The sequence below is a fragment of the Portunus trituberculatus genome, chromosome 41 (assembly GCF_017591435.1).
Source record: "Portunus trituberculatus isolate SZX2019 chromosome 41, ASM1759143v1, whole genome shotgun sequence".
In the NCBI taxonomy this organism is placed as follows: Eukaryota; Metazoa; Arthropoda; class Malacostraca; order Decapoda; family Portunidae; genus Portunus; species Portunus trituberculatus.
In genome coordinates this window covers 14,886,195-14,898,440 of record NC_059295.1, presented here as the reverse complement: position 1 = coordinate 14,898,440, position 12,246 = coordinate 14,886,195, and the positions used below count along the sequence as shown (strand labels likewise).

Sequence of the window (12,246 nt, the reverse complement as noted above, 5' to 3'; positions counted from 1 at the left end):
ATAATTAGATAATTAAAAAAATTCCTGCTTTTCCCTTGGATATTACTGACAGCCCCCTAGAATGGTGCATGCTTTCCCGGGGTTAAGAACCATTGATCTGTGCAGACAGCGTGACCAAGATGACAGGTCAGTGCTGACTATCAAAGTAGTAATACAGACTTTCTGGTTATACAAAACAACAAAGTCATAAACTTATATGGTCATAACAAGAAGATGCAAGAAAAAAATACATGCATAAAAATCTATGAGCTGTACTATATATAGTATATGCATATATGAGAAGCAAATATAAGTATATGAGTAAATAACTATGTAAGAAAGATGACAATCGGCTCTAGTTTACAAAATGTATTAGTACTTACTTCTGTTGAGATGGTATCATCCTTACTTCGAGGTATGGAGGATAAAATAGCATTTTGACCAGCAAACTTGAAACTGGCCACACTGTAGCCCAAATAAACACTGTTTGGCAACCCACTTCCCATGTACTTCAAATCATACTTCTCGGGATCAGGATCTAGTCCAACTTCCCACGTATCTCCTGGAGAGAGAGAGAGAGAGAGAGAGAGAGAGAGAGAGAGAGAGAGAGAGAGAGAGAGAGAGAGAGAGAGAGAGAGAGAGAGAGAGAGAGAGAGAGAGAGAGAGAGAGAGAATTTATGATTATGCTAAAAATGGGTTCAAGCAAATAATCATAATAGCTTGACATGTGCAGTTGGCTTCCTACTTGTTGAAGCAATTTTCCTACCAATATTTTTATCAAAAGTGACATTTTTTTGTCATGGCAGCTTTCACTGGCTAGACCTACTTTTGACATGTACAAAGACTGTTCTTCCTCTTCTCCACATTACCATTTTGGTCACTTTCCCATCCTCATTCTCCTCACACCTACTTCATCCACTGCTAGATCCCTCTCTCTCTCTCTCTCTCTCTCTCTCTCTCTCTCTCTCTCTCTCTCTCTTAGTTAAACTTACTGCAAAGAAATAAAACCCCCAGCACCTATATATACATCAAACCACTCCAACACCATAAATTACATCCAGATTTACCTGAAGTACTTAAAACACTCAAAATTAACTCAAACTAAAAAAACAATACACATCTCAAAATACCCACAAACACACCCAAATATTCAAATCATCCCACAACACATTTTCAATATATAAAATTTACCCAAAGGCATCTAATATGCACTAAAAACAATAAAAATGCATCCAAAATAACTTATTGCACCCAATATAAGCGTAAACATCTTGTAACAATACCAATTTCACTAAAAACACCCAAAATATACCTAAAAACTACCAAAATACATAAAAAATGACAAAGAAAGTCAGGAGTGCAAAGGAAAGGTAACTATTGAGGCCTGGGCCCTCATCCTTCATTTCTCATATATTCTTTCTCTTCCTCTGTTTCTCCCTTTTTCATTCACTGCATAATCACATTCCTAGACACCTGCTTGAGACACCCCTAAATGTGAAAAAAAAGTACAGACTCAGAAGGAGTTATTTATTAAATATGATGTAGACTGTGTGGTTGTGAAGACAGTGGTGATACATCCTTGGGAGTCATATTCGTGATTGTGAAATGAGAAGATTGAGTGAGAGGCCACATCATAATATTGATCATTATTTTGCTTACTTTTATGATTGCTCAATATTATAAGAAATGTTTGCTAATACATGTACTACTACATAAAATCATCTTTAGATAAACAACGACATAAGAAGGTCAGGAGTGCCTTTAAGAAGATGCATCATTGTATGGGCAATTGAGGGCATTTTAAGGGGATACACCAATCATTTAAGGATTCTTAACATTGAAGTCTCTTTACCTAATACACTAGAATGTTGATGTATGGCTATATTTCCCATTCTCTGTTGCTGAATGAGGATTTTCCTTAAGGCAAACTGAGAAAGAGAAGATAAAAGACAATGAGGGGGAGGAGATCCCAAAGGTTCAACCCTACAGCTGTACAAATACATGCCCAGCAAATATGGAACAATATTGTAAATGGCCAATGGCATCATCATAATGATGCCACAGGCCATATGGACCATGTTGTTCCACATAGAAGAAAGGGGACAGGAACATCAAGAACTGGCCAGAATTAAAGCAGACTTAACTGTGAGAAAAAATCAAACATCATTCACTGCAAACAAATCAATGTTTAAGATCAAATGTTGCAAAACATGTTATTTTTTTCACTAATCTAATATTTTTGAAATGAAGCAAAATAGACAAATTACTTATAATCTTATAATTTCCACTATAAATGACAATTACACTTAACCCTCAGCTATCGCGCCCAATTGGGGCCGAAATAGCCGCGCTATAGCAGAAAACGCGATAGCCGAATTGATCATGGCGGGAAGGCGGTTTTGGCCAATGAGTGCTCTGATATCCCATGACGTCATGGCTGGGCGCGCGATAGCAGGCATCTGAGGTCGCGATAATGAAATTTTAGCAGCTTTTCATGAGTGCGTGATAGCGATAAAACGCGATAGCGGAAGTCGCGATAGCCGAGGGTTGACTGTACATACCAAATATTCATTTGTAACAGGATTCTGTCAATTATTTTTTTTACCTCTCCACGTCCAGCATCCTGGTGCTCCCAAAGCAAATGTGTTTTGATACTGTGAAGAAACAAATACATATATATATATATATATATATATATATATATATATATATATATATATATATATATATATATATATAACAATTACATAATGTGGGAGTAATGTATAATCTAAAATAAGGCACTACTATATTTTCATCTCTAAGACTTTAAAAAACAACCAAGGTACTTCATGGTTTTTCTAGGTTTTAGGAGCACATATATAAAAGTATTGAAATGCATTCCTACACAACTCTTTGCTCTATGATTAAATTTTCAGGAACATAACCAAATCTTATATCAGAGGGTACCTGTGTGTGTATATATATATATATATATATATATATATATATATATATATATATATATATATATATATATATATATATATATATATATATAAATCTTATATCAGAGGGTAAGAAGAAAGTAGAAAGAGAAAAAGAAAAAATCTAAAAGGAGGTCCAGTTAACGTAAGAGGTGTCTTGACACTCCTCTTTGAAAGAGTTTAAGTCATAGGCAGGTGGAAATACAGACACAGGTAGAGAGTTCCATTTACCAGTGTAGGGAATGAAGGAGTGAAGATACTGGTTAACTCTTGCATTAGGAAGATGGACAGAATATGAGAAGATATATATATATATATATATATATATATATATATATATATATATATATATATATATATATATATATATATATATATATATATATATATATATATATATATATATATATATATATATATATACAAGTTCTCACCTTTAAATGTGCAGCACTAATGCCAAACTGGCACGATCCAGTATTCAAGTAACTCATACTTTTAACTGCAAGGAAGGAAAAATATTTTCAAAGGCACTCCAAAAACACCAAGGACAGGAGATCAATAATAGTTACTTATAGCAAAAATATGTTCTGTCTGCCTATCATGTAAAATATTCATCATATATAAATGGAAGTCACATTGAACAATATACTTTTAAAATACATGACAAAACATAAATTAAAACTAATTGCTGAAAACATTCATACCAGTCTGTCCTTGAAAAGTAGGAGAAAATCCCTTGAATTCATAAGAGGGAGATTTTGCAGCAAAGCACACACCTACTGGCAGGTAATTCCTTTCATTATACTTTTCTCTCTCTACATACCACTGGGGTGCACACACCTGAAATCCACAAAGTTGTTAATTTATGAATAATCACTGATAAGAATGCAGAATTCTGACACAGGATTGGTTGCTGTACTATAAATTTTAGTCCTGTCTTTACTGTTTTCATTAGTCAGTTTTTGTGATAAAGGAGCAGTCTTGAGTATTGCTGGATACCTGATTCATGAAATTAAGACAATGAATGGATGACAACAGACTAACCTTCTACTACACCACCCATACCATCAGGATAGCCAAATAAAGGATCTAAATGATGCACAAACACATACAAGTTAACAATTAGGAAACACTACTCACCATTATTGCCTCACCATCAGAAGCAAGAGAAAATCCAAGTCCATGATCAACATATTTACTTGCAGCCCAAGAAGGAAGTGTGTGACTGCTCAAATCAATCACCATCTCCTCACACACACCACCTTTATTAGATCCACTCAGTAAGCACCTATATAGGACACCTGAGTGCTTCATGTCTGGTCTGCTGACATTGGATTTGGGGGCACCGACAAGAAGCCTAAAAATAACAATTAAAATATTATATCAAAATGTTAAATTCTAATAGGATTGAGGTTCAGTCTCAACCAGGTTTACTATTACAATAAGAATGGTTATATTAGTCTATTAATACATAAAATAAGTGATGCATAATATGTATATGCTGTTATTAAATTCAGGAAAGCTGGTATCTTGATCCATTCACTAGTCTGTCAGTTAATCACACATCACAATGCCAGTCAATGCTCTTAGTATCTTGAATTACTTAATCAATGTACACATATTGTAGAAATAGTGAAAAAGATTTTTATTTGGCCTCATATTTTGTAATTTATCCTTGATGGAAACCATACTGGTGACATGATAGACGACTGAAAAGTGATAGATGTTTAAGAATATTCCTGTTGAAGATAGATTAAAAAACTTTACATTGACAGAAATTTAAAGAAATAGGACAGTAGTCTGAGAGATTAGAATGGTCGCCTTTTTAAGAAACAGATTAGATTTAGGCAAACTTCAAGCAAGAAAGAAAAGCTAGATGTTGACAGAGTAGAAAGAGTTTGATTAAGCATGGAGGTACAGTTTCTGAGTATAAAAGGAAGAATCAGATCAGGTCTATAAGCTTTATGAGACATTTAGGGTTTAGGCCAGATAGGGCATGGAAAACATCATTAAGAAGAATTTTAATTGGTGGCATAAAGTAGTCAGAGGGTGGAGGAGAGTAAAGAACAAGATGGCATTTTTAGCAAAAGTTTGAGCAGAGTTCAGCTTTAAAAATAGATGAAATACTAGTGGTGCATAAAAAAGAGAAAGAAGCAGCAGTTATTAATATTTTTGTATGTGCCAGAAGTCACGTAGAATTAAATCTTGAAGGTTTTTGATAATTTCTATTAATGAAAAGGTTTTTTGGCAAGTTGGATAACAGACTTGACATGATTTTGGGCAAACATATAAAATGCATGAGATTCAGGTGATAAAAGGCTCAAGCACCATTTTGTTGGCCACCTCTCTATTGCAGAGTTGCCACGTATGAACTATAAAAAATTCCAGGCTCTTTCACAAACAAAAAGTTAACTTATTTATCTTTGTTGCAGTAACAAGATCAACAGCCACAAATAAGCAAACAATACTCCAAACTGAACGCTATCAATGCTGGTTAAAGAGTAAGGACTGGCATGAGACATGAAGTGACGCAAAGAAGGCTGGGAGCATCAACTCCACACGGAACTCATACTTGCTAGCCTTGCCTGAAACCAGACTAAAGCAACTGCCATCCAGTGAATCCTTCCCCCTACCTCTCTCTCATCATCTTATGATAATTGTGTGTTCTTTTCTTAAAAGTTATTGATGGAAGTTAAAATTCCATATATTTGAAGAATTTTAAGAAATCACCCCTGATGAAGATTTTGACACATGAATTCCATACATTTCCAGGAAAATCTGAACATATGGCAACATTGTCCCTGCCTCTCCTTGTTCCTCTGACTATTTCATGTCTTCAATTAAAATTCTTCCCAGTGGTGCTTTCCATGCCCTAGCTGTCCTAAACCCTCAGAATGCATATGGACCTGATAGAGTCCCTCCTATTGTTCTCAAAAACTGTGCCTCCATGCTTGCACCTCGCCTGGCCAAATTCTTTCTACTCTGTCTACTGACTTCTACCTTTCCTTCATGCTGAAAGTTTACTTACATTCAGCCTGTTCCTAAAAAAGATGACCGTTCTAATCCCTCAAACTACTAGCCTATAGCTTTAATCTCTTGCTTTTCAAAAGCCTTTGAATGTATCATCAATAAGAAGATTCTAAAACATGTCACTTCACAATCTTTTATCTGATCACCAATATAGCTTCTGTCAAGGCTGCTCTACTGGTGATCTTCTGGCTTGCTTTCCTTATTGAGTCTTGGTCATCCTCTTTGGTGAAACTTTTGCTGTTGCCTTAGACCAGGGGTTCCCAACTAGTGGGCTCCATTCTGGGGGGGATACCAAAGCCTTAGCAAGGGAAATTGTAAATGTGCTAGACATTGCTTGGGATAGCTAATGTTGATTTTAACTCATCAATTAGAGTTTTTGTGCTTGTACATATATACTGCTTTTGCTCCAATGCAGAAAAAAAAAACAGTGTGGTCCAATGTCATTCAATGACACATGATTATTTTTTTAAAGATTTTTTTTTTCTTGATCCGTAACAAAAATAAGGTGCAAATCAAGCTGCTGTTAGTCTAGGAGATCACATGGGTTTCAAGCTTTTGGATAAGGAGTTATGAATGCAAAAAATGTTGGGAACCAGTGCCTTAGACATATCAAAAGCTTTTGATAGAGGCTGGCACAAAGCTTTTATCTCAAAACTACTTTCCTATGGTTTCTATCCTTCTTTCTGCAACTTTAACTCTAGTTTCCTCTGTGACTGTTCAACTGCAGCTGCAGTAGACAGCCACTGTTCTTCTCCTAAATCTATTAACAGCATTGTTTCTCAGGGTTCTATCCTGTCACCCACTCCCTTCCTATTATTCATCAATGATCTTCTAAACCAAACTTCTTGTCCTATCCACTCATATGCTAATGATATCATGCTACACTTTTCCATGTCTTTTGAGAGACAACCAACCCTTAAGAAAGTTAACAGTTTCCACAGGGACACTACAGAATGACTGACTTCTGATCTTTCCAAGAATTCTTATTGGGACAAAGAAAATTTAGTGGTGTTCAGTCTCAAAAACTCAATTCCTCTATTTGTCAACTCAACACAACCTTCCAGACAACTCTTCCTTAGTGACATTCAACTGTCCCACTATTTTACACTGAATATTCTCAGTCCATCCTTTACTTATAATCTAAACTGGAAACTTCATGTTTCATCTCTTGCTAAAACAGCTTCTATAAAGTTAAGCATTCTGAGGTGTCTCTGCCAGTTTTTCTCTGCCTCCCAACTGCTAACTGTGTACAAGAGCCTTATACACCCATGTATGGAGTACTCATCGCATGTATAGGAAGGTCCCATTCACAGTTTTATTAGATATGGTGTAATCAAAAGATTTTCATCTTATCAACTCCTCTCCTCTGACTGACCATTTTCAGGCTCTTTCTTAAATTCTTACCACGGAAATGTTGCATCACTTGCTTTTCTTCTGCAGCTATTTTCATGCTGACTGCTCCACTGATCTTGCTAACTGCATGCCTCCCTTCCTCCTGCAATCTCGTTGCACAAGACTTTCTATTTCTCCTCACCCGTACTCCGTCCAGCTCTCTTATGTAAAGGTTAAGCAATATTCTCAATCATTCATGTGTTTCTCTGGTAAACTCTTAGGCTGTCGTGGTAAAGTGGAACCATGTGTGCTTTTGGGGTCCAAGGGATCTCCAAGTGCATGGGTTCAAATCCTGTCCACTGTCCAAGTGTAGGTTGGGCTTCCTCACTTGGGGCAATGGTTTCCTTGCAAGTGGGCTTTCAGATAGGAGTTACCCCCAAAAGTAGTTATCTCCTTTAGCCCATAAATTCCTGTGAAGAGCCTACATGGTATAAAAGAAAAAAACTCTACTTTCTTCTGTATTTCCAACTTCCTATGACTTGACTTCATTTAAGAGGGAAGTTTCAAGATATTTATCCCTTTATCCAGGCTGACTCTCTAGAACCTGCAAAGAACTGGCAATAAGTGGGCCTTTCTTTCTATTTTTGTTGCCCTTGGCCAGTTTTCTCCTCAGACAAAATAAGAAGAAGAAAAAAAACTACTCTATCATGTATAGCACAGGAGTAGGCTGTGTTAAACCAAGATTTGAAAGGAGACACCACACAAACACTGGACTTAGAAATTGGAAGTGGTGTTAAACTTTGTGATGCTAAAACAAGCACTGTTCTATAGAGCACCCACTAAAACCCCGATAGAAAGTAAGTACGAGTCATATACTATCTATTAGCTATACTATTTTAGGAATTTACATTGTACAGTGATTGTAAACATTTACCAATAAAAGGCCTACTTAACCAACTAAACTCGTATAGATGGGTAAATATAAATAATCAATAAAAAAAAATATTACAGGTCAATGAAAAATATATTTGTCCCTAAATATCTGATGACGGGTAATTTTTTTGAATTGCACTATAATCCCTTAATCCTATCAACAAGCTTGGAAACTTTTTTTTTTTTTTTTTTTTCGGGGTGTTGGGATGGTGTGCTGAACTGACGTAATTTTTGTTGTAGCGTAAAAAAACGTAAACACAAATGCGGATTTGGGTGAGGTTCATATCACAACCCCATCAGGTACTACAAGCATGAAACACTCGTGTACAGCCTCAACAACCTGACTCAGATATTTACTATTCTAATCTACGTAATGTGAGGGCTGCGCTCCCATGAACCCCCAAAAGGATATCTACCTAAGCTGGACCACGCGTACGCTATACTAACCTAACATAATCTATCTTAACCCACCCCAACCTAGCCTAGCTTAAAAAAATATATATATATATATATATATATATGGCTTACGCTGTAATGCACCGCCTTGTGTCCAGCCAAGGTAGAAATTTTCGTGCACCGCCAAACACATTCCATTCCGATTGATACTCAGGAGTCGGGACACTTCATAGTACTTAGAGTAAGTGATTGAAAACCTTTCAAGACCGGACATGGCAAGAATTACTGCGAACTGCATTACGGCGGACCGTCAACCTTCACTTACAGATATAAAGCCATTTGATTGGTTGATATTTTTTTTTTTTTTTTTTATCTATTTTCTCATTGGTTGTGGAGAACGTACAACGCACGCGCACTTCCAATCAAGGTTTCAGAATCACGCTCGAACAAACACTTTCGAGCACCAGAGAATCGAAACAATTCAGAATAACAATGGCGATCTAGGATTTAGTAAATAATTTTACTAAACACACATATACCTCCAAATATTCTTATTTGCGAGTGAGGGCGGGTTCAATCGAATGCCAAGAAGTCAGAAAGAGACTTCCTGGTATTTGATAGAACCTTTACAAGTTTGAGAACCAGTGTAATGTAAAGTATCATGATGATGGTGTCATTCTAAAACGATACTGCAATTTCTTATTAGTCTCATACATGAAAGAAAGTCTTCCTTGTTCCTTCATCACAAAGGTGTATACAATGTATCACAAGTTTCAATTTATTACTGACTACCTTGCAATATTTAACATAACCTGAAATGGGTGCATGGCAGCTGCATGACACAAATAATCATCTTTACACTGCACACTCAGGCATATCTTAAATAATCCTTTAATTCAAGGGATTTTTTGGTTAAATTATATATTGTTTACATCTTTAATTATTCATATAATTCTCAACTGTGGTAAGTCTATTCTTTTGCTGCAGTTTGTCCGCCCGAGCTCATTTTTGAAATACAGGATAACGCTACCAGTGATGGATGGATAGATTTTGGCTTAGACGCCGCCTACCAGTGGTGGATCCAGGATAAAAAATTCAGGGCCTGGGTGCTAACCTGAATTCCATTACCTACCACTGGAGATTGGTGAGGAGCTTATCAGCTGGGGATTTGTGGGGGTGATGTAAAGACACCCGATTTTTTTTTTTTTTTTTCAAGATTTGGCAATCTTGTAGGTACTTTTAAGCTATATGCAGAGCTATTTTTATGTAGTAAGAGCAGTAATAATCTATCAATACCCATTTTCTCCAACTCCAATGAGAAGTAACTCATTTATCATTAATGTAGCCAAGGGCAAAATTGTAGCCACTCGTACATCCCTTATACTTACCTACTCCTACAGACGTGAAATTATTCAACTCAAAGACTCACAGTAAGTCACAAAATCTTATTTAGCTTTTCAGAAACCCTTGCTACATTATTGTTCCTTAAATACCTGTTACCTTGAACCATTATATATATATATATATATATATATATATATATATATATATATATATATATATATATATATATACATACATATATATGTGTGTGTGCGCGTGTGTGTGTGTGTGGGAACCCCAGCAGGCTGAGTTTTTTAGAGGGTTCCGGAACGCCCCGGGTCTCCCGGGATCATTATTGTTCCTTAAATACCTGTTACCTTGAACCATTATATATATATATATATATATATATATATATATATATATATATATATATATATATATATATATATATATATATATATATATATATATATATATATATATATATATATATATATATATATATATATATATATATATATATATATATATGTGTGTGTGTGTGTGTGTGTGTGTGTGTGGCGTGGGGGGGGACCCCAGCAGGCTGAGTTTTTTAGAGGGTTCCGGAACGCCCCGGGTCGCCCGGGGTTGCACCACCTGGGCTGGCTGCCAGTCCTGAACCTTTTGGGCCGCCCAAGCTCGCGAGGTGGAGAGCTTTGTGGCTGTGACGTCACAATGTCAACAAAGATGGCTGTCCAAGTAGATAGCTACAAGTGCCATCCTGAAGTGTGCTTTGAACTCTTGGTTACTATAGAATGGAACGACTTGCTCCACATATCCCTCAACTCTAGTTGGTTCTTGATGTCTTTCTTGCTCTTCTAGGGCCATTTAAATCAAGTTATTGTTTCCTTGGGCTATCATTACAGCAGGGTATATATATATATATATATATATATATATATATATATATATATATATATATATATATATATATATATATATATATATATATATATATATATATATATATATATATATATATATATATATATATATATATATATATATATATAGCCTACACTCTCATAAAAGAAAAAAATGGTTAGGAGGGCATTCAGCACCCTCAGCCCCCACCCTCCCCCGCAAGATCCACCACTGAACGCTAGTACATTTTCACACTGCGTGTGTAGTGCTGACAGTAATTATGACCACACTGATATTCTACTTCTGTAGACAAAGTAACCATTCCTACCGAGTAGCGACGTTTTACATTCATGCACGGGACGAAAAGTAAACCTCCAAGACTTTTTTACATGTAAACCTTTAGCAACATGATATACAAAGAAGTGCATGATTGACCATATCTTACCAGCTTTGGTTGTTATCGGTGTAGCGGCTCAAGGAAAAGCCGAAATGTATTTTCTGGTTTGAGTTTGGCTGCAGAACAAGAGGATTCTCAACTTGCAAGTTGTTAGCTTCAACAGGCAACGTCACGAGCCACCCTATCACCAGCAGCTCCACAACATACACCACTTGTACCCTTGTTTTACATCTGGTGAGATGACACCAAGCCATCGCAGACAGCAGTTGTTGCGCTCAAGAAAAGCAGCGGCGGTGCCCACTGTCGCCTCTGAGGATTAGGCCGAACGTTACAGAGTGTGGTGATAGTCCGCATCCAGCAGGGAAGTGGAGCCTTATTTACTCTATTTGTTTCATGTTTTAACATCCATTATCTGTTAAAAAAAAATGCAATACTTCATCTGATCACTCATTTAATGTTTACCTCTTTGTAATGTGATTATGTATATACTATACTGATCTATACTGACATTCGAAGATAAAATTAACTTTCACACTAGAGAACTAGCAACTTGACGCCGAGACAAAAACATGGAGCTGATAAGATATGAAGATTTGAGGAATGTACAGAAAGCTAGATGGATAACTTGTACTTTTGTACCTACATGTACAATACTTAGGTTCATACCAAAATTTTAAAGTGCATATGTTATAACATACTAAACTAATTAATATTTAAAAAAAAAATAGAAAATTTCTCATTATTTCAAGGCATGAAATGATTGAGATGCAGTGGGAGCGGCAATGGATCGAACTCTCAGCAAGACGCTCACACCATTAAACCATACTGACGCATGTCCCAAGAGAGAGAGAGAGAGAGAGAGAGAGAGATTTGATTTGATTTGATTACCTTATTACGCCTTAGCGTCAGTCATAATATATACAGTAGGTGGAGCTGAATTTTACAAACAGTTTAGTGCACACACACACACACACACACACACAC

General features: G+C 36.2%; 1 protein-coding gene across 1 annotated transcript in view; it reads right to left on the bottom strand.

Annotated features, from left to right (window-relative positions):
* The window catches only part of LOC123516673 (integrin alpha-5-like), a 64,372-nt gene extending 52,775 nt beyond the window's left edge, over positions 1-11,597 (bottom strand). Inside the window, exons 1-6 of the mRNA XM_045276275.1 lie at positions 11,311-11,597; positions 4,086-4,302; positions 3,650-3,785; positions 3,380-3,444; positions 2,585-2,633; positions 363-541 (exon numbers count right to left, since the gene is read on the bottom strand). Coding sequence (XP_045132210.1) covers positions 363-541; positions 2,585-2,633; positions 3,380-3,444; positions 3,650-3,785; positions 4,086-4,302; positions 11,311-11,516 — 852 coding nt within the window. The 5' untranslated portion in view covers positions 11,517-11,597. The remainder of the gene's footprint in view (positions 1-362; positions 542-2,584; positions 2,634-3,379; positions 3,445-3,649; positions 3,786-4,085; positions 4,303-11,310) is intronic.
* Between the last annotated feature and the right edge of the window lie 649 nt (positions 11,598-12,246).